Source organism: Octodon degus, unplaced genomic scaffold (genome assembly GCF_000260255.1).
Source record: "Octodon degus isolate 3935 unplaced genomic scaffold, OctDeg1.0 scaffold00015, whole genome shotgun sequence".
Classification (NCBI taxonomy): domain Eukaryota; kingdom Metazoa; phylum Chordata; class Mammalia; order Rodentia; family Octodontidae; genus Octodon; species Octodon degus.
This window is the reverse complement of record NW_004524591.1, coordinates 11,547,057-11,570,829: the sequence shown is the minus strand read 5'-3', so window position 1 is coordinate 11,570,829 and position 23,773 is coordinate 11,547,057. Positions and strand designations below refer to the sequence as shown.

Sequence of the window (23,773 nt, the reverse complement as noted above, 5' to 3'; positions counted from 1 at the left end):
ATGGAAGGGAAACATTTACTTTCTCATTCACCATTTTTATAGTTGGTGAAATAGGTCTGTACATCTAGGGGTAAACTGGAAAACTTAGAGATTTTAAGTAAATAATCATGAATAAGTTAAATTAGACCATCTAAAGTAGTGCCTGTGAACTAAATGACAGAAATACACTTGTTCATTAGTGCTCCTAAGAGGGAAAGGAGCAGCATCACACCATCGGCCCAATTTTCAATCCAACGATTTCTAGTTTTGCTGGAGAACACAGCATTTCTTAAGCCATCCAGCTATCCTCACAGGTAGTCTAATATGAGAATTTTCTGGAAGTCAATGCTAACCTCTGGAATTATGGGTTATTATTTTTTTTTTCTTTTGAGACAAGGACTCACTCTATAGTTCAGGCTGGCCTCAGACTCACCGCAATTCTCCTGCCTCAGCTCTCAAGGACTGGGATTACAGGCACATGCCACCACGCCACCATGGCTTTCTTTCCTAAAACTGTTTGCTCAGTTTTATAGAAAATCTAGAGTAAATATCAGTTGTTTCCATAAAGAACATTATTATGCATGAAAATCATTCAGGATAAAGTTTCTATTAGATTTTCTGAATTTTGGAGAGATTAATATCGCAAAGGATTTATGAGAAAAAAACCCAAATGATTGCAAAGAACTGTTATGATGCCTATAATCTTTAAAATACTTCAATGTATGTGATATACATGTGAAAATTTACTTGGTTAATACTAAGTGGTTAATACTAAGTGAGGTGTACATGTAAATGGGCAGGCACCCATGGGCTGGGACAGCCAGTCACAGTCTGTCTCTTATGCAGGTCCATGCTGCAGAGCCAGCAGCCTGGAGCTCTTTGCTCACTTTTTCTCTCACCTAAATGGCTGGCCAGGGCTGGCCAGATAGCTCAGCAGATTAAAGCACCTGCTTAGGCAGATGCAGTGGTGGGGTGTTCAATTCCCAGCATGTAGTGCTGGTTGTGCCACTGGAGGCACGCTGAGATGGTAATTGAGACTGAGCGTTGTGGCATGCACTGGTAATCCCACAGCTTGGGAGGCTGAAAACAGGAGAATCACTATGAGTCTGATCTATGTAGTGAGACTCTGTAAACCCTACACTGAAAAAAAAAAAAAAAGGCTGGACAAGCACTATCACAGATGTTACATGGGATTTTTCAATGACAAAGATATGTTTAAGCTATCTAAAGTAGCCAGCAGAGTGGACACAAGCCTATAATCCTAGTACTGTGGAAGCTGAGGCAGGAGGACCCAGGGTTGACTCGAGCCTCAGCAACTTAGTGAGCTCTGTCTCAAAATGGAAAGACTAAGTAGGGCTGGGGACATAGGCTCAGGATGAATGCCCCTGGGTTCAAACTGCAGTACCAAACATTTAAAAAAAATTAAAGAATAAAATCACAGACAGAACTATGGTACAAGCCCCTCTACTGACACAGGAACAAACAAGAAGAATTTGGGTATATCTTAGTAATCATACTATTGGTAGTCTCTCCTGAGACTTTAGAGTTTGACCAATTGTAGTAAACAGTTTATAGAAAATAATCTGCCTTTTGAGAGGATTTCAATGAGAAGGTTGGCCAACTCCTATCATGGGAACATTATTATATTTGTCTAAATGGAAGTAAGGAAGGGCTGGTCAGATCCCAAAAAGGACAGAACAGGTCATGAGGCGTGTGTGTGTCCCTCCTTGTGAACAGCTAAGCTCCACGCAGCAGAGTTCAGTCCAAGACTTCTTTTCCTTGAAGTATAACTGGACTTTGGAGTCTTGGAGAATAAAGAAGGCCCTTCTTTATCTAAACAGATGTCATCTACCTTTAGGTACCCTAATTCACCCCAGTATTCATGCCTCCTCAGCAAGGTGCCTGGTTATAGCAAATGAACAGATTCCAATAGCAGACGGCAGAAAGTTAGCAGAGCAACTTAAAAACGCCTTAAGCAGCTGTGCCCTTTTCTCAGAGCAAATTCTCACGAGTAAAATGCAAACCCTGAATCACCATCTACGTATTTCATGCAGCTGTAACATTTGGATGTCGGGCACCTGCTTTTGGAGCTCACACCATGGAATTTTCTTTTCTTTTCTTTTCTTTTCTTTTCTTTTCTTTTCTTTTCTTTTCTTTTCTTTCTTTCTTTCTTTCTCTTTTTTGCTTTTCCCCACCCAGGTGCTATGACTCATTTGCAACCACTCCCATATCACTGTGCTCTGTAACACGCTTCGATTTCTTTCAGATACAATCCCAAAGTAACTACATATTTATTTGTATATCACTAACAGGAGCCAATCAGTAATAGAAATCTGAATTGCTACCATCATTCTGTATGTTTTCCAGTTGCTGCAGCTAAGTTTAAGGTAGGAGTAACCTTCCCCCATATTTATAAGCTTCTAAAGAAGCTTCTATCCATCACTTATGTTTGCTTTCATTCTCAAAAACCTCAGTATTTTTCAAGAATAATCCGATCTGAATCTTACTAAAACTCCTTACAAGAAAGGAGACTAGCTTAGAGAAGTCTCCAGCTTGTTTTAGTCTCATTTTGTCATTTTCCTTAGATCTTCTTCAATGATCACCCCACCTAATGATTTTTTTAAAAATGTATTTAGTTGTTGCAGGGTCTCACTATGCAGCTTGGACTTGTGGCAATCCTATTTTCAGCCTCTCCAGTGCTGGGATTACAGGCATGTGCCACTATACCTCGACTCTGGCCAGCTCAGCCTACCCTGAGGGTGGGGCTGGCACTATCTCACCCACCCCCAGTGATGTTTTAATTCCAGTTTTTTTCAAAAATCCAATAGCACCTTCAACACATACACATGTATTTTAATAGTCATTTTCTTAGCTAGCAGATAGTAAAACCATCCCATGACTTCTGACCTTCTGACAGCTCACATTTTTACTAAAGGTAATATTTTATGCCAGGAATCATTAATTCAGCTTTTAAATTTTGTAAATAAGGACTATTTTCTACTTATAAGGAAAATTGTACGTGGAAACCTGAGACAAGAGCACGGAGAACACTTACTCCCGAGGAGCAAAGACAGTCACAGAGCCTGCTCTGATAGTTGCCAGAGTCTGTGAGGGCCACACGCTGCCCTCCGGGCCAGTCTGCGGCCCCATGAGAATGGTTCATGGGATTTTAGTTTTAGTTTTCTCTAACAAAATACTGTGTCTGTTTTCCTAAAGAGGTCTGTACTTGAGCCATGTCTCACCACGTTCCTGGTTTCCATCCGTGGGGCTCTGCACGCAGACCACCAGCATGCTGCTCACCCTGCCTGCTGGAGGGCTGCTCCTCAGTGTGGCTATTACCAGCCTGGGCTGCAGATGTTCTGGCAGAGCGCAGCTCTGAATGTTATTGAAATAACAATGTGGTCCTGCCCTTCAAAGTGCAATGTGCTTCAGTGCGGAGTGGCGGCCTTTGTTCTTAGATTGAACTTTTCATGTCTAGTGTCAGATTATTCTTTTAGATTCCAAAATGACAGAGACTTGTAGTCTTTGGACTCCTCCTAATCATTCCTCAGTGAAATCTACTGTCAAGTCCCTGTTACCTTATTTAACTCATGTGTCTCTCACATAGTCTTAAGTTTACATTCGTTGGTGTATTGATCGAATAGGTACTTGTCCTCTGAACAGTAAAGAACTCTGGTGGGGCAGGGCGGAGATGCCTCCTGCTGTCATTTCCCCAGCATGCCATAGGTGCTCAAGGAATCTTTGCTTAATGATGAATGGCCAAGTGAAGGTGTAGATAGATGGCAATGTGAAAAAAATATATTGTTACTTGTATCCTAAAGTCCAATTTTTTTTTTTTTTTTGAGGCTATGTGTTGTATGGAATTCCAGAGATGGGGAACCTCAGATATAGAAAACAAGCTTGCATTCTTAGGTTCCCTCTGATTCAGTCACCCTTCTCTTGCTGAAACAGAATACCTGACATGAACAACTTAGAGGAGGAAGGTTTTATTTTGACTCACAATTTCAGAGTCTGCGGCCAACTAGCTTCAAGGTAGAAGTGGGGGTGGGGGGGAATGCAACAGAGCAACACTGATCAACTTGTCGCATCCAAGAGGCAGAGGGCAGGGAAAGAATCCAGGAAGAGGGTTCAGGGAGCAGAATAAAGCCCCTGAGGTCACATCCTCATTGCACACACCCAGAGCATACCTTTATGAATTGCCTATGTGGCTCTAAAGTCAACCAAGTTGAGTGGCAAGATTAGCGATCACAACTTCTAAAGTTGTTTTCCTTTCACTTGAGTCAAACAACATCAGAAACTGGAGGGCAGCTGGCACAGCACTGTATGTGGAGAGGTATGCTCCTCACAAGACCAAAATACATGGGCTGAGTCAGAGAGACACAGTTGGACATGAAGGGTTTCCTGTTGTCCACCAGCACAAGTGTCAGAAGGAGGGCAGGGAGGGGCAGACTGCCACTGTCCCTGATGAAGCCATTCTAGAAGACCACTCTCATGTGACTAAACACATACCCAAATACCAATTCATCACTCCTCTCCTCTAGCAAGAGACTTTCTTTTGTTTGTGATGAGCAATGGTCATTCACTGGGAATGATAGATACTATAAAATACTGAGAAAGAACTTTATGCAAAGTGTGGAAAAGGACTGTGGAGATACCAAAAGCTGTTTTACTAAAAGTCAATCAGAGGAACATTGACTAAAGGAAGGTTGACTGTGCTAAAGTCAATCAGAGGAACCTAGACTGTGCCTCTTTTCTTGAAGAAATCAGTAATCAGAAAGATGCTAATTCTGCCCGTGCTCATTACACATTATAGTCTTTCTAATAAATCCCAACACGGGTAACAACTTAGCAAAGTAATTTTCAAGTTGGTATGAAATAAAAATGCATTTAAAATATCAAAAGGATATTTGGAAAAACAGAATATTCAAAGTGAATTCACACTCTTGGGGAATGAGCCTTAAATTATGTTAAATAAAAGCTCAGATAAATGATAAAAAGTATTCAGTGATGCAAAGGTATCCAATACCTCCAAATTAGTCTATACATTCTCAATGGACTTTTTGAGATGACAAATTGATTTTATGTTTTATAAATTAAAGGTATAAATAGCAAAGTAAATGTAGAAAAGGGAGGGATTGGGTTCTACAGGATTCCAGAATATAATATAAAGCTATAATAAAGCAGTATAGTGTTTTTACAGGTATAGATGAATAGATTAATGGCATGTAATAAAAGCCCTAAATAGAAATCCACATATTTTGGCATTTTATGAGACAGGCAGCAGCATTTGAAAACAGTCAGTTAAATGAGAGATTTATATACTAAATGTATGATCTGGAGATGAAAAAAAAATTAGAAATCTACCTTACATGAAAAATTCAGGGCTTCATACTAAAAATGTTATAAACAGAAAAAAGTAGAGGATAATATTTTTTATAATCACATAGACTAGAAATGCTCTCTGGAACTGTCTTAACACACAAAAGCCATAAAGGAAAAATCTGATTTTTAAATTCATACAGAGGTCATAACAAAGTTAGCAGAATTATGATAATTTTTGAGAAAAACTGGTGACACATAAACAGAAAATAACATGAGGGCCATATAAATGCTGTTATATAATGATCTCTTATCAATAAATATAAATCACAATAAACAGGAAATTTGATAAAAGGTATAAATGGATAGTTTGCTCCACATATGCAAATAGATTAAAGTACATTTAAATCTGGGCATAGTGGAATATGCATGCCACCCCAGCTGTTTGGGAGGCTGAGGTACAAGACCAGGCTGGGTAATTCAGCAAGACACTGTCCCAAAATAAAAAACCAAAAAGAGCCCGCGATATACCTCAGTGATAGAGTGCCTCCAGATCCAATCCCAACTGCCCTTCTGTACTAAATGTAGTACATTCAATCACTCCAAACACACAATCTTTGAGCAATTTAATATTTTTTCTGTATGAGCCTTCTAATCTAAAAAGCAAAGAGGAAGGTAATTAAATTATTAAAGGAAACTCTGTGAGATGTGACCAAAAGCCTGTCTGAATATATACACTGAATGTGCACACATAGTACACCGGGAGGAAATAGACCAATATGTTATCTCTAGACACTGTAATTAAGGATAGTTGTTATTTTCTTCAATCTTGTTCTACATTTTAAAGTTTTCTACAATGAACATAAATTTCTTATATTATCAGAAATGTATCTCTGTGTACAGATACAGTGGGATCTCAGTTTATTAATTTTTTTTTTTTTGCGGAAGCAGGGATTGAACTCATGCCCTTGCACTTGCCAGGGAAGCACTTATTCCACTGAGCCATCTCCCTGGCCCCTGAGATCTCAGTGTATGAACTTAATTTTTTCCACAATTCTGGTCACAAACCAAATTGGACAAAGACCAAATCAAATTCAATGGTTAAGTTCAATGTTGACTTTATGGTCAAAATTGGACTTGGTTCTTGTCCAATTTGGTTTGCAACTAGAATTGTGATCAGAGTTAAGCTTGTGACCGAGGTACTACTGTAGATAGTATCTAAATAGATATATAGTGAGACAGACATGTCTATAACATAGTGAAATAAACAAGACTGCTCCATAAATCATATGTCCTTGCCCCGCAGTATCAGTGGCCAGGCAAGAGAACACCAATGAAAATGAGTTAGGTGAGCTAAGGTCCACAGAGCAGAAGATGTAAGTGTTGTACTCTCATAGAAAATGAGAATTATGTAGGAAAAGATGCATTTATAAAATGGGAAGGAGATAAAGTGGCTGGCATTCCCTCACTGGCTTAATTGGGGCAATCCAAGGACACACATCTGATTGTTGTTAATGGGCACAGCCCTGTGGGGTTCTGAGGCCACACTCTGCAAGCCAACAGGTTCGTAGTGTCCTGAATTCCAAATGCAAACCGACACTGAGTGTCGAGCATGGGTAATGGGGTGGCAGCGACACATCATTCACTGTGACCTGCCAGGTGTGCTCCAAACCCTTGTGACACAGTTAACATCCCCGCATCACCCAGCCTGGAACTCTAGTGCTGGAGAACTCATCAAAATTCTGAGCATATCATATATGCTGGTGAGAAGTATGACATCTGAAACTAACACAGGGTGATTTGGAATTCTTTTTACAGTTCCAAGGGTTAAGTGTTATATGCATGGGTTGAAAAGAGAGCAGCTGCCATCTTCTGGCTGAAGAAGCCCCCCAACCCCAATTAGTCTTCTCCAGGGGTAGAGGCTGTGCTTCTTTCTGACCATTAACCTTCCTCAGCATGCATCAAAATAAGGACAAAGTCCACAGGTATCAGATGTAGTATTTCTTTTTCAGGGGAAGTTTTGCTACTCCTCCTTATCAGTGAAAACAAGGCCAAAAACCAACTCTCTACTCATTTTAGTAGGGAAGAGATAGATTATCAGGTAGTAGTTATTTGAGAATGACCCAATATTTCAGCTAAAAAATTAAAATCCAGTTTGTACCCAGTTACTACTGAAAAATGAGACTAATAAAAACAATTAGCAATAGAAATGACTACCAAGCAGATCTCAAGTCTTGGCAAGTCCTGCCCATACCTAGAATCAAAAGAAATCCATAAAGGAAAACTCTAAGACGTAAAAATAGCAAAATGCAAAATTGCTATGTATCAATTTATATTACATGACTATTAATAAGTCTGAGGACAAAAACCACATAATTATCTCAATAGATATTGAAAAAATATTTAGTAGACATTTCCTTGACAAAATATGTACTCTGAATCAAAAGCCAATGTAAGACAACAGAGAAATCAGAGACCTTAAAGTTAGAATCAAAGCAAGATCACCACTATTACTAAACATTATTCCACAAGATTGACCACAGCAATAAGAAAAGAAAACTAACAAATGGACTAGCAGGAAAGACCAAATAACTTTACCTGCAGGCTATATGGTTTCAGCCAACTACTAGAAACTGTAAGAGAAGAAGGAAGGCAGCTAGTTGCAAAATAACCTTAGCTTTTCTATATTTAAGTAAGAAGCCATAACAGAACTTTATAAAAACAATCAAACACTTCATATCATAATGACTAAATTCTCCCTAACACTAACTAGGTATTCCACATGACAATTAAAATGAAGTTTAGAATTTGAGAAAGTGATTGTAGTGCTTATTTAAACAGGTAGACACCTGAGAAAAAGGAGGAGAAACTTGATCAGAAAGAGAAGGCTGATATTAAAATATGTGAGAAACTTTATTAACCCACATAGTGCAATGTTGAGATCAATGCAGAAAGATTATGCCAAAAAGAGAATACAGCATCTGAGACAGACCCATTAAACATGGCTATGCGGCATCTACCACCCGCGGTGCACAAAACTAGGAAGGAAGAGATACATGTTTTCTGGGGAAAAACAACCTGAAGCCTCTGAGCTTACTCTTAACACGGCTTTCGTACAGCCTGAACACAGGTCAGAAACACACGCAGGCCCTGCAATGCACTCACTGACAATTAAATTGTCATGATGCTGCTACTTAAAAGTAAGGATGGTCCCTGACTTGCAGTGGTTACCTCATACATTTTCAACACTAGGATGGGGTAAAAGCAATGATTTAGGGTTGTGATCTTTCCCTGGCCAGCAACAATGTTCATTCCTAATGCTGGGCAGACAGAGAGCCACAGCCCCCAAGTGGCGGCACCACTCTGAATGGACACAGCTGGCCCTCCTCAGGGTGCTGCACTCCTAGGCGATGGTATACAGAAGGCTGGGTGGATAGAATGCATTTTCAACTTATGATACTTTCTCAACCCGCAGTGGGCTTGTTAGGATGTAATTGCCTGGGAAGTTGAGGAATATGTGAGTTCCAAAATCCACTTCCGATTTTATGTGTAAAGGCAAGGTACCAAGACCAGCCCTTCCAACTCCCTAGGAGCTATTGATATAGTTAGGGTAGTAAGACATTGCTTGGGCTTGTAAGGAACATCTCTGGCTTCCTAATATAGGGTATTTCCTGTTTCTCTTCCCTTTCCTCATTCCCCAGCAGCCTTCTGTGATTGGGAGGTAGAAGGCAACCGACTGAAAGCTGGCGTAAAGAAAGGCAGAAGTTGATGGATTCCTAGAGGTCTTGGCCAGTCTGAAATCTCTGATTTGACAGGCTTTAAGGAGTGATTGTTGGGGTTGTTTTTCCCTCATTTTTAGCCCAATTGAGTTTCAGCTGCCTCTAATGAAGAAGTAATCCTTGGAAAGTAACATTTTTCTAAAGTTACATGAAACCCCAAATCCGTGAGGGAAAGCATTGATTAACACTGAACTATCAAAAAAAAAAAAAAAAAATCAAATGTTATAAACAAACAAACACGAACCACATTCACATTTAAAAGACACACAAAGATGGAGAAAATGTATACAGCTTATTGCCTCTTGTATTCAAAACTCAAAGTAGGATGTGCAATCCGAGAGAACTGGATTGTTTGTGACTTAGCCTCAGGATTTAGCCAGCATTTCCTCAGCCCTATGCTGTGAGCTTAAGCAGTCTTAAGACCACCCAGATTCAAGGAACAGGGTCAACATGTCACTGGTCAGTAAGAAGAGCCTCAAAACATTTACAGGAATGTTTAAGAACTACCACAAACTGCAACTACTTAACCCACCAACTCCCTTTCTAGGAATTTACCCTGTAGAAGCAAACAAGCTTGGGTACAAAAGATGTAAAAGATGCTTGTTCTATGATGATTTATAACAGTGTTTCTCAGCAAGCCTCAGAATTACCTAGAAGACCTTTTACAACTTAGATTTCTGGGTCCCATGCCCAGAGCTCCTGATGCAGGAGGCCTGCTAGGACTGGACAATGTATATTTGTAACAACTTTATAGATGATGAGGATTCTTTAACTCTGACAAACAGACCCAAGAACTACCGATTATAACTCAAATTCTATTACTGTACTTGTTTTCCTATCGTATAAAGAAAATCGAATTCCAACACACTGTGGTGGAACAAAGAGAAATTCCTATTGGTATGGACAAGCATATATATATATATATATATATATATATATATATATTTTTTTTTTTTTTTTTTGTATCTCAGGGAAGGGTCTACAGGGTGTTTAGGGTCACACTACTAGATAGGACTTATAGTGATCTGCCTGTTTACAGCCTCCCAAGAGCTGGGATTACAGGTGCATGCTACCACACCCAGTCTCAACCGCTGTCTCAGCGTGCTCTTAGGGCAGGGCCAGCATGGCAGGCCTGGGAATTGAACCCCCAGCCCCTGTGCCTGCTTGTAGGTGCTTTAATCCACTGAGCTATTTGGCCAGCCCTGGACAAGCATATTGACTCACAGTTTTTATTTTATTTTGAGTCATATTTTGATGAGCGGGAAACCCTTCAGGCAACTGCACCTTAGATCTCAACCTTCTAATCACAGCACAGCATGACTCAAATGAATGTGAAATTTGAACTTGTACATTTTGGTGAATTTACGGTCATACCACTCTTTGGCTTCCTTGTCACTTCTTACCTCGTTCCTTTGCAGGCACCACAGAGCCTACCACTAACAGGTATACTGATGCAATAAATACTGAAGCAGCAGTCTTTTTAGATAGTAGGCATTTTCATAGCAGGAAGCCTGAATTTTCTATAGCAGCACTTGCAACTGGCCTCTGTCCTAATCTTGGAGGTCTCTGCTTTATTCCTGATGCTCTCACACTGTATCTACATGACACACTAAAGCATAGGTCAGCCTTTGAGGACACGGTTCAAACCTAGACCATCTGCACATCAGCCCTAAATTCCTTTTCCTGAGGGACTGATGCACTTGTCCCTTCCTGAACTCTCAATTCTCCCCACTGCTCAGTGCATGATATACAAACCTTTCTTTCATGCGAATTTACTCTTTTAGATCAGTCAGTTGTGCTTTCCCCTTCAAAACTCTATGTTCCAGGTCTTAGTGCTATCTCACCTTCCTCCAAATATGCTTGCACGGCCCATCCTTTGTGAAATGTGGTTTCTGCTCAGAAAACTCACCATGTGGTTATCAACCCTGCAGGTTACACACTCCAGTTAGGGAGCAGGCTGCTTCCCCTGAGGTCCCAGGGCAGCATTTACATTTGTCATGTAGGACGACTATCCATGATGCCCCCAGTGCATGTGACAGGGACACGTGAGGCTCAAGCCTAGGCTGTGCAGTGCCCAGCGTCACAGCACATGTCATGGAGGCATGCTGGGATGCACCTGTAAGAGCCTACACATCCTTTCCAAATGAGCCACAGAAGTTCAAACCTGTAATGTCAACTTTGATATAGATCCACATCAGAATTCCAACAACAGCTAATTCCAATCAGATAACATGCAGGTAAGTCAAGTGCTTCTTACTTTGAGCTGCAGACGAACCCTGGCCAGAAAGAATTTCCAACAATTTTCCCTGGAGTTCACCATGCCCAGACCACGAACTTCATTACGAACTCCAGAAACTATCTTGTCCACATCTTCCTCACTGAACAGATCCGGGATTTCTCCTGCCCTCAAAAGAATGAGCAGAATTACTCAAAAATAATTGCAATTTAAACTGTGGGCGTGACTTTCTAATACTTGAAATGTTTTATAAGACAAAGTTCAGCTTAAATGATTAAGAATTTGGAATGAGAAATGCATTCTTTTCTGATACTTTTACATTCACAAGATACACAGCACTTGGAGGACGAGCAGTGATGAACAGATCCACCGAGCTCATCTGAGCAGGAATAACATTTGCTCCTTGGAAGGCCTCTCTGAGGCACTTCCCATCCATAAGCAGGCTAAGGAAGCAATATACCTCAAATTAGTTAGGTTTATAGGTTTCTCCCCAAAGACTGCCCCAGCACACATTTCAAAGACAAATTATCTCCCTTTAAAGTTCACTGAAACTACAGATAATTTGTCATTGGGGAAGATCTTTCAAGAAATGTGTTAGTTTAATCACCTGACATCAGCAAGTCATTAATCAGCACGAGAAAGCTCTCATCTAGAACGTGGGCATCTGTCAGCAGGAACGCAGTGGGCATGTTCTTGGCTCCCGCTCTGATGTACAGATTGGCAAGATCTACCTGTAAGGAAAGGAGGCCATCACTCATGTTTTGTTCAAATGCTGATGCGACACTCGGAGCGTGCATGCAAGAGCCGGGAAGAGTCGACCCAGTAACTACACGGCGATAGCTGTGTGCCGCACAGCTTCTCCCAGTGACCCACTCTGGGGAGGGCAGCGTGACATCACCTGCTCTTCTGGCACATAATGATGCGCGTCAGTCTGTGGCTTAATGGAGCGGAGGGCTGCGAACAGCCTGCGGCTGCGCGACGACTCCCTCCTAATAGAGTGAAATGAATTCACCGATGCCTTTTGTCAAGTGACACAGTGGACAGGGCAAGTTCTGCTTATTGCATTGATCGTCTATTTCACCAGAAATAGTTTTGTTTATTTATTTGGTTATAAAATGACGCATTTTTAAAAAAGTTAAAACAGCACCTGCTAGAACCTGTTTTACTTTTGTAAACAGCTCAGTGATCAAAACTAAAAATGTCTGCAAACAACAGTTCCTTAAAACGACAGTCCTACTGTATTACATTCTCATATTCTTATCCAAAGGAGTTAGAAATATACTATTATAAAGGAAGTAGGTCTTTTTTCTTCATATCACACCAGGCAACTAACAGTGTTGAACATCAGTTTTGGTTAATACAAAGTAAAAGTTGAAGCAAATATTTAATAGACTATTTTCTGAGTTAGGTTTATATTATGGAGCCTAATTAGACTGTGAAGGCAAAACAGCCTGGCAAACAACTCCTCTGAGGAGCCCTTTTCCTTCTCTGCCCTATCATGGAGACCTTGGCCAAATCCAGGAGTTGGCAAGGGTGTGTGGCCAGCTTATGCTCCGTCCAGCAGACAGGGGCTGCAGACAGAGTTGACCCACCACACCCACAGATGCAAACAATGGCAAATTGAATATATTTGGGGCATACATTCAACATATTCAGCCTATATTTGTATTGAACATATATAAATTTTTTTCTTGTCATTATGTCTGCAACAAAACAGTATGAGAACTACTTGCATGGTGTTTTCATTGTACTGGGCATTATAAAGAACACAGATGACTGCAAGCATGCAGGAGGGTACGAACAGATCACATGCAACACGACACCATTTCCGGTGCAGGATGTGAGCACCTGCGCCGCTGGGGATCTGCGTGGTCCTGCAATGGATCTTCCGAGGCTGAGTAAGGACGATCCCTGTCTAGCAAGCTTACTCACCCTCAGGTCTTGGATCCCGTAGCCTTCGGTCAGGGTGACCTGGAAGACCTCCAGGCTGCAAATATGAACTGCCAGCCGAGACAAGCTCTGCTTGCCACTGCCTCCGACTCCGATTAAGAGCGCGTGACCCTGCGGGCTTCTGAGGATGCGACTGATCCGACACCTGGTAAAATAGAGGTGCCCACTGTGATGTGGAGCACCAAATGCTCGGGGCCTCTGTTTCTTTTGATCAAATATGTAATAACTTAATTCCAATTTTTATTAGACTTTAGTTCTTTGTGTATTTACCTATCAAAGATGCTGCCCATTTCTTTGCTCCTGAACTACTTGCCTGACAAACTTTCTCAGGCTACTACCAGTGGTTTGATTACTTACCGCCATACTTTGAAATCTATACAAGGCCTTGTGCCTAAGCGTCATAATTATTTATTAGACGTAAGATCCAACTCCACGTCAGCATCTGAGTGCAAAGACACCAAGGGTCAATATCTTTGTGCCCAAGATACATGCTGTGCAATTACTTGGGAAAACACTTGCTTGTTCAGTACGAGAGACAGCTTCATGAGGTTCAGGCGTGTGAATTACACACTTGCCTCTTAATCATCCTTCACATTAAAGCCTGCCCCATGCCCACAGAATTGAACAGTAACTTAATGAAAACATTCAGATTCATAAAGTTTCCATCAAAGGCAAGTTGTTCCCTGTTCTATGGTATCCAAGATCCAGTGAGTGCTGACGCTATTGATATCAGTACTACACCTTTCAATTATGAATAAATTGGCCTTAACATTATTGAAATATGGGTTTGACTAAAAGAGGTTTCAGTTAAAAGGAGGGAAGGACGTGAGCACCAATCAAGAGGCATTTGAAAAAAAATGAAGTCATAGTCACTTCTATCAGGATAAGCTCACATGAACATTTGCAAAGAACACCCAGTTCCTGAAAGGACAAGTTATTTTACAAGCCTCCTTGTCCCATTCAATTGTATTTCATACGACCCCACAACAACGCAGCCTTCGCCCAATGAGAACACAGGAGAACCCCCACAGGACAAAGGTCTGCACCTTATCTTAATGTCTGCCCTACAGCTTCACCCCACAGGATTTGCTAAATGACAATGTTTCTTTCGACAAAAGTCTAGGTCATGATTTAAAATAATCTAGAATGCTGATGAGACCAGACTGGAGCTCATAATCTCTGATGAAAGAAACAGTTTCACCTGTTAGGCTGTGGAAATTCCATGTTGAATAATTTGAGAAAACTCCACTAGTGTCAGGAAGAGGGGTCACTTCATCTAAGCCATGGTACATGCAGGGAGCCTGGGCCCCTAGCCACCCACAGCAGTGCTGGCAACGACCTGCTGAACACCGCACTCGTGGATTCTAATTTCAACTCCCCTTGGTGGTGTAATCCGAGGATCACTGCAGAAGGAGCAGTAAGACCCTCAGTCCTCAGCATGCTTAGCAGAAGAGATCTTGAGGAGGGCGCCAGCATTTTACTGGAGCTAAACATTTTACAGAGAAATTCTTTTTAAATCATTTACTCATTCATTTCTTCATTTGTTTATTAATTTGATACAGGGTCTCACTATGCAGCTCAAACTCAGAGTGATCCTCCTGTCTCAGCCTCCCCAGCGCTAGGATTAGGATTACAGGTATGCACCACCACACCCAGTTTCTGTGTCAGCACAGCACGTGATACTGGGGATCGAAGCTGGGTCCTTGCGCTTGTCTTGTAGGAACTCAGACTACCGAGCTATCTCCCCAGCCCTACAGAGAAATTTTTAAAAAAGAATTCTTCACATCTTTTTTTCTGTTTGGATTCACATCCTTCTTTTTAATGATTCCCTCCTTTCTTCTTCACTTCCTTTTTCTCTCCTCTCCTCTTTCTTCCCTTCCTTTCCCTCCCTTCTCCTCCCCTCTTTCCTTTCCTCTCAATCTTTGTCCATTTCCATTCACTTGAAAGGCCCAGAAGGCTGGTCAAATAGCTCAGCAGATTAAAGTTCTTGTTTAGGCAGACACAGGGGACAGGAGTTCAATCCCTTGGCCAGCTGTGCCAGCCCCACCCCTAGGTCGCACTGAGAAGGCACTTGAGACTGGGCGTGGTGGTGCATGCTGCTAATCTGAGCACTTGGGAGGCTGTAAACAGGAGGATCACTAGGAACCTGATCTACGCAGTGAGACCCTATACACCCTGTACATTCTGTCCTAAAATACAATAAATAAATAAACAAACAGAAAGAAAGGCCCAGGAGAGAGGAGGGTGACTTGGACTGGGAGAGTAGAATTGGATATAAAGATGCAATCAGTTCTCTGCCCAACAGCAGCAATGGTGAGCCATTAGACTATACCACAGATCATGTCATCATTATGGTCAAAATCCACCTCACAGGGGCCGGGGAGATGGCTCAGTGGAATAAGCGCTTCCCTGGCAAGCACAAGGGCCTGAGTTCAATTCCCGGTTCCGAAAAAAAAAAAAAAAAAAAAAAAAAAAAAAAAAAAAATCCACCTCACAGCTTATAGCTGCACTTGGAGATCACCACAACTCCTTGTCTTGGTTAGAAAGAAGTGCCCTACAAGAGTAACAGCATTTCCTGCCTCTCTCATACATTTCTTGTGTCATTATTTTTCTCATGGTTCAGCTCCCCTTGATCCTTTTTACTGTTTTTCAAACATTTCTGCCTCACCGCCACAAGAAATCTGCTGTCTTCAATGTTCTTATTTCAGATATTTTTTACAACTTTTGATTTTATCATTTAAATCTCAGTTTAAATGCCAAGCTTTGCCACACACACCCAGGCCCTCTTTAGGACTCAGAATCTGGGCGGAGCATTTCTTATCCAACAATCTGAAATACTCTAAATCTAAAACTTTTGGTGGAAAATTCTACATCTGACCCCAGATGACAGGCTACAGTCAAAACACACTAAAAATGCTGTATAAATTACCTTCAAACATTGAGTATAAGATATAATATTCATATGATGAATTTTGTGGTTAGACTTGGGTACCATCCTCAACACATCTTGTTACACAAATACTACAAAATCTGAAACAAAAAAATCTCAGATCCTAACCATTTCAGGTCCCAATCATTTTGGATAAAGGATACTCACTCCGTAGCTTGCTTCATAGGTTCAGTCTAATTTATTTATTTATTTATTTATTTATTTATTTATTTATTTATGGCAGAACCAGGGATTGAACTCAGGCCCTTGCACTTGCCAGGCAAATGCTTATTCTACTGAGCCATCTCCCTGGCCCCTCTATTTTATTTTTAATAATGACACATTACTTTCCATACATTCCTTATTCCCTTGTTGGTTTGTTAATTCCCTTATCAACATCTGTCTGTAGCACTAACACACAAGCCTGTGCAGTGCAGGGCGAGGACGTGGTGCTCACAGCTGCAGCCCCAAGACTGAGAAGTGTGGCTGGAAGAGTTACAGCAGGTGCAGGCCCAGCACTGTCTATGCCCCATGTGAGGTCCTGAGTCAAGAAGAAGAGCGACAGCCTTGTCAGCGATGCCATCTTCCAGGCAGCTGTCTTTCTTTCATTTTCTGTCAAGGAAACATTCCTTGTACTTTTTTTTTTTTTATCTGCTTTGCCCAAAAGTACAGAAACAACTGGCCACAGTCCTCCTTGGCACCCAACAAAGTGCAGTCACTCTGTGAAACTCAGTTTGAGCTCTTTCTCTGCCACTTACAAACTAGGTGGTTTGGAACATGTCATTTCTGTTTCTTTCTTAGCATTCTTATCTAACAGGGCTGCTGTGAAATAAAATGAGCTTCTGATCAGATGTTACAGAGTTGTAGGAAGCAGTGTGCCTATGTATGATATAAAGGTTGGACATCAATAATAGCAATATGTATACATTAGTGTTGTATGACAAGTAATAGATTAAAAACTGAGAGTCTCAGTACAAGCTATTGAAGAACTGGATTGTGAGTCATTTTTACTTAAAAAAAAAAAAAGACCGACCAGTCAACTCACACGTGTTGCATGGCATCTTCAAACAACACCAGGTGCATGGCGGCATTGAGCTCGTTGTAGTTGTCTAGTGACTCCGTAAGAATCATCTTCAGTGCCTCCCAGTCCTTCACTGGCATGTAACACGGCTCCTGCCCACCTTTGGCAAAGTGGCAGTAAACAAGGGGTTGCTGAAGTAGCACATGACTGTTGACACCCTGCGGACATAGAAGAGAAACTGGCGTGTGACTATTCAGAAAGATTCATCCTGAGAGAGGCAGATTGTCCGCTAGGGCTGGCGTCTAGATGCCCTCTCAGAACCTCAGGTGCTCATACGGGGGGCTTTTGGGAGTGGCTAGATAGTGGATGTGTGAACATGAATTAAGGGTGTGCGATAACCAAATTAGTCTACAGATCAGTTTAGTATTCTAGGTGTGGACAATGGGAAGGCTCACCTTTCCTGTGCGGGGCATCTACCAATAGGCTTGTAACCCACGTGGAGTAAAAGAGAAAGGGAGGCTCATCACTGGCTGCCTTCTGCCTGCTCTGGTATAGACTGCTTCTGCTCCGGGTGTCCTCTGGCATGCTGCCCTGCACTGGAGCCAGCTGATTATGGACTGAAACCTTTACAGACTGTGAGCTAAATAAGCCCTTCCTCTTTTAACTTGTGGGGGTTGGGTATTTTGTCACGGCAATGAGAAAATAAGACAGTGTTTATCAAGGAACATCCTGAAGACTGCCTGTGAACAGGCGGGAGAATGTTCCTATGGCCAGATCCCATAACCTCAGCAACCCAGATACTGCAGGGAGCTTAGCCCCCTACATTTCGCTCACGTCCTTTTCTAATTTTAGCTCCAACGCAAACTGGCAAGAGCAAGCGGTGAGCTCTGCCTGTCACACACTTACTTCAAAATATTTATAAGCAGCTTCCCGTAATTTTTTCTGAAACAGATCACAGTCTTTTGTGTCTACCAGTTTGTCTCCATAAACACGGGAAGATTCATGAAGCCACAGGTATATCAAATCATTTGGGCCTTTTAAACACTCAGGAGAAGCAAACAAAATTCCCTATGAAACAGAAGGGAGAAACATACCTTTAATTCAAAAGATTATGACATTCCAAGTAAGTAGCTCTTTAATGTTTACCTGTGTGCTGAGATTACCAATTTAAATGCAATGTAAAGAGTGCATGTGTGTGCATACATGTGCATATAAAAGTAACTTTACCTTCTGAAAAGCAGCATTTAAACATATATCATTAAATTCACTCATTTTGGGAATACAACCAGGGCTGTATTGCAGGAGTCAGTCCAAGAACTAAATGGCACTGAGCCCTGCAGCTATTAAGTCCTCCGATGGATTAAGCTCACAAAATCAAAGGACAAACAACATGAAAGTCACAGAATATGCCTTTTTTAAAATTTAAAAACCCTTCATATCAGTCACTTCAAGCTATTCATGTGACAAACGAACATGCAGCCACAAGTTACTGCTTAACTCTATACCTTGTGGGTAGATGTGGGTAGCAATCAAACCCCTAAATTCCTGTGCCCACCCCACACCCCTTCAGCGCCCTGGGGTCGCGCAGACATAGGGCTTCTGTCAGCCTGCTATGCACCCAAGCAACACAGGGAGCTGTGGAAAATCAGGCTGCAAAGGCTCAGACATGGCTTGGGGACGGCAGGTGCAGGTGACAGGAAGAGAAAAGGGAGCAGGAAGCAGCACGTCCCAGGTCACACCCTGCCTCGCTTCCCTTTTCTTCCAAGATTAAAACACTGCTTTCTAACAATACTCTATTGAGCACAATCTTTCTGGAAAGGGCTCCAAACGTATCCACAAAAAGTTATGACCCATGTTATTAACAAGCTATAGTCTGATGCTATGTTTTGAGGGGAGCTGTGGAGGGGAAGAGGGTTGTAAGAATCCAAGGACGTCTTAAGGCCTAAGGCATTTCCTCATTCCTCTCACAGAAAACCCTGAGGCCACAGGGAGGACCCGTGTGGGTGGATCTGTTCTAATTTCTGGCTGTCAATTCCCTCTCTGGGACTGCCTGGTGCTACAGTGTGCAGCTCTAGTGTTCTCCGAAGGTGCATGAGATAAAGCCCTGTGCCCAGTGTAGTGGGGCGGGGGGTTGTTGGAGGACGAGTCTGGTGGGGTGGCTTTAAGTCAGTCCCTGAAAGGGCCCTGTGACCCTGGCCTCTCCCCTCTCTCACTTCCCAGCCATGAGGTGAGCAGATTTGTTCTTGTTTGCTCCAGCCTTGACACACTGCCAAGCAAGGGGGCGAGTGCCCATTGGCTGAAGCCGCTGTGCTAAAACAAACCTTCTCTCTCTACAAACTGACTATCTGGGTATTTGTTATAGCAACAGGAAGATCTCATAAGCACACGTACACAGTCCACATTTCCATTGCTCGCGTGGGTCAGTGCAGGTCCACAGCCATCTGAACTCCTTTTCCATGCCCTTTCCCCACCTTCACTTGCTCCCGGCCCCCCACATCTCAAGATTCCCTTCCCATGCTCTCTACTTCTATCTCCCTACCTTTTACTATCTACCTTTTATTTTGCTTTTCACTTTCACTGGGTTTCTTAGATGAGAGAAATCATATGGTACTTGTATTTATGCATTCGATTTATTTCACTTAACATATAGTGTCAAGCTGCACCCACTTCCCTACAGATGATTCGAGTTCATCTTTCTTCGTGGCACAGAAGTACCCCTTGTGTATAAATAACACCTTCGTTACCCATTCCTGATGACGGGCATATAGGCTGCTGCTGAAATTTAGCTATCGAGAACTGTGCTACCATAAACATGAACATGCACATATCACTCTCAAATGATTTTTTTTTTTTTTTATCTCTTTCAGGAAGATTCCTAGAAGGGGAACAGCTGGGTCAAATGGAATTTCTAGGTGTAGTTTTTTGAGTAATCTCAACTTTGAAAGCAGCACAAAATGATCCAGCAACTTAAGAAGTACTACTTTCTTTCTTAAATGTTTGAGATTCATATATAAGTGATTACCACAAAAACATCAATTACTTATTTGGCACTCTGTAAAAGTGGACTCTTAATCTAAGGAGTCCAAATTTCTACTTTTGTTTCTATTATTGTCACTCTCTGCAAATTCATGTATTGAAATTTAATTGCCAGCATGATAGTATTAAAAGGCAAGGCCTTTAGGAGACACTTAAATTGTACAGTGACATGAAACAAGAAGCTGACCCTTTTGACCTTCCACCCCTTCTGTCATGGGCGGACACAAGGCTCAAAGCACCATTGTGGAATCACACACCAGGGTCTCACTAAACATCAAGCCTGCTGGTGCTGTGGTTGACCTTGCAATTTTCAGTCCCCCAAATCTGTGAGAAATAAATTTTACAAATGAGTTACCCAGCCACAGGTATTTTGGTACGATGGCACAAAAAACCTAAGAAACTAGGCAACCCAAGGGGAACAAGTGTTCTCAATGACAAAGGGATGATAAACTCACCATGTTGACTTCAAAAAGCAGCTTATGGGCATAAAATACAATGCTATTAATACTGCTGTAATTACTGCTGTACTCCAGGAGTAATAGAACAGTCAAGGTACCTGGAAGAGGTTTGATATGTCTCTCAGATTAAAAATGTAGTGGAATTTGACAGCTGTGGGTACAAAGTTCTGTGTCATCATTTGATGGAATGCAACTGCTGCCTGGATCAGAGCGGGACCGCTCCTGAGAACTGACGGACCAAAGGCTCCTTGCTGGACATGGACGCTAAAGACCTGGCCATAGATGGTGTGCAGTGCATCCAAAGATGGAAAGTTGAATGCGAACACTGTGAAATGCCTCTGAAAAGAAAAACAAAACTTGGCATAAAATAAGGGCTTTACTCAGACCAGGAAATTGCAAACAAGGGGCAGAGTTTTCTGTTCTCACAGAACCAGGCCCATTCCCGTGCAATTTGTCATTGCCCACTTCTCTGACCTTGGACTAGTCCAGGTGACTTGCTTGAGCTCACGGGATGAGATGAAGTGACAGAAGCCAATAGAGGCAGCACATAACTTGCTAACTTAAGCCTCTGGCTTTCCATGACCTTGAAATCCTGCTATGGTCGAGAGACCTACAGAGCAGAGAGGCACACTGGCCCCACCAGTCCATCCTAAACCCTGTTAGGATAGCTGACATCGTCACTCCCCAGGCGTTCTCCAGGGAGCCCCGCCCAGGTCAGGAGAGCACAAAGCTCACCGCCTGCCCACGAACTTAAGAGGAGTGTGGAGCAGCCGCGCATGCCCTGCCGCCGCCGTGTGGATGCGGTGACGGCTGGTGTCATGTTAAAGCACTGATCTGCACACGCAAAACCTCACACACAAATATTTGTAGAAGCTTTATACGTAACTGCCAAAACTTCAAAGCAACCAATCTGTGCTTCAATATGTGAGTAAATAAATGATGTACATTTATGCAGTGAATATTATTCAGTGATAAAAAGAAATGATCTATCACGCCATGAAAAGATATGGAGGAACTGTAAATAAAAATTGCTCAGTGAAAAAAGGGCTCGAAAAGGCAGCATGCTCTAGGATTCTAACCATAACATATTCTGGAAAAACAGTTGTGGACCTAGGAAAAGTAAAGATATTAGTATATAACAAATTAATAAGTAGAATACACAAAGAATCTAAACACTTAAGTGACAAATGATTCAAAAATGAAAAAAAAACATTTTATAGATATTTCCCCAAAGAAGATATCAAATGGCCAATAAACACACATAAAAAGATATTTAACATCACTAATTATTAGGGAAATACAAGTCAAAACTCGAATTAGATAGTATTTCCACCATTAGATGGCCAAGGTGAGTTAAAAATGAAACAACGCTGGAGATGATGTGAGGACGTTAATTGGAACGCCTATGCAGTGTTGTGGAAATAAAAGTGATGTGAGAAACAGAATAACTACACCTCACATTTAAAAGACAAGTACCATAAGATCTAGTAACCCCTCTTCTTGGCATATGTTGAAAAAAATTGAGAACAGTGTCTCCTAGAGAGATCCGTACAGCTACGTTCACAAAAGCAGTATTTACATCAGCTAAAATGCAGAAGTAACCCAGTGTCGGCACAGATGAATACATAACCTAACCGCTGTACATAGCCATGAAACAGTATCACATTCAGAGTTAAGATGAAAGTCCACAACACGTCACAATGTGTTTGAACCTTGGGCACACTATGCTAAGTGAAATAAGCTAGTCACAAAAAAATACTGTACAGTTTAGTGGGCATGAGGTCCTCAGAGACACAACCAGAGACAGAAAGTAGAACAGTGGCCGTCAGGAACTACACGGGGCAGTTCCTGCTTAATGGCTATAGTTGAGTCTCATAAGATAAAAAGATGAAGATAAATGGTGGTGATGGCTTTACATTATGAAAGCGCTAATAGCACTGATTTATACGCCTATAGTGGTTAAGATGATACACTGTAAGTAATGTGTATTTTATTGTCAATGACGGTATTTTTAGAAAGATCAGCTGCCATATGTTCAGAGGGATGCATATGCAGAACATAGGGATTTTAGGGCACTGAACTAGTCTGATATTAGAATGGTGGATACTGTTCATTCTATGTTTATCAAAACCCACAGAAGGTACAACACAAGAATGTTAAGCTCTGGGCTTTGGCTAGTAATATGGTATCACTACTGCCTTATCAATTGTAATTAATGCAAGAGGTTAGTATGGTAGCAGGTCAAATGAAGGGAGCAGGAAGACAGGAGGGGGAGCACTATGCTCTGCTCATTTTGTTGTGAACCTAAAGCTGCTCTAAAAAATCTGAATGCTTACTCTGTACTCAAAAGCACCAAGAATCCAGACCTACAACTGTGGAGCACTACACCGAGGGCTACTGGGAAGGGAGCGGTACTGTGTACATACCTGCAGCCGGGGACTGACCGTGAAGCTGCCCGCTGTGGGATTCAAGCAGGCCACGTACTGGCAGTTGTGGATTTCTTTAAGCATCACTTTCTGCCTGTCATACCTGAGATGAAATGTAACACGTTCAGTCCCCAAACTGCAGATCAAAAAGTATCAAAATCCATCACTTCATAAAAGATTTCATCACACACTGTCTCCTGATCTCCGTGAGGTGGACCTTGTCAGATTTGGTTGGAGAGACAGAGACTACAGCTCGGAAAGGTGACAGAGCTCCTTGGGGCTGAGCTCAGCACTGAAAGCCTGGGGCCAGGGAGATGGCTCAGTAGAATAAGCGCTTACATAGCAAGCACAAGGGCCTGACTTCAATCCCGGTTCCACAAAAACAAAACAAAACAAAAACAAAAACAAAAACAAAGCACTGAAAGTCAAATCACTGTGAACTGTTCCTGCTTGCTGACTCTCACTGGTGCTCACTGTGGCGAGAAACTGCCCTGTAACCACGCCAAGCGCGGGGACTGCCATGGCAGCCCCTGCTCACTTCAGTCTATCAGCGCATGTTCGCTGTCCGTGACGTTTCCGTTCCTGTCAGGGAGCAGGTACGGGTATGCACGCACCTTGCTTCTTCTACTTCCCCTTCCCC

The 23,773-nt window shown here is 42.0% G+C and overlaps 1 protein-coding gene across 1 annotated transcript in view; it reads right to left on the bottom strand.

Annotated features, from left to right (window-relative positions):
- Dnah11 (dynein axonemal heavy chain 11) overlaps positions 1-23,773 on the bottom strand; it is a 375,268-nt gene that overhangs the window by 130,963 nt on the left and 220,532 nt on the right. Inside the window, exons 47-53 of the mRNA XM_023709848.1 lie at positions 23,134-23,236; positions 20,806-21,045; positions 18,120-18,281; positions 17,238-17,431; positions 13,246-13,408; positions 11,921-12,044; positions 11,335-11,477 (exon numbers count right to left, since the gene is read on the bottom strand). Coding sequence (XP_023565616.1) covers positions 11,335-11,477; positions 11,921-12,044; positions 13,246-13,408; positions 17,238-17,431; positions 18,120-18,281; positions 20,806-21,045; positions 23,134-23,236 — 1,129 coding nt within the window. The remainder of the gene's footprint in view (positions 1-11,334; positions 11,478-11,920; positions 12,045-13,245; positions 13,409-17,237; positions 17,432-18,119; positions 18,282-20,805; positions 21,046-23,133; positions 23,237-23,773) is intronic.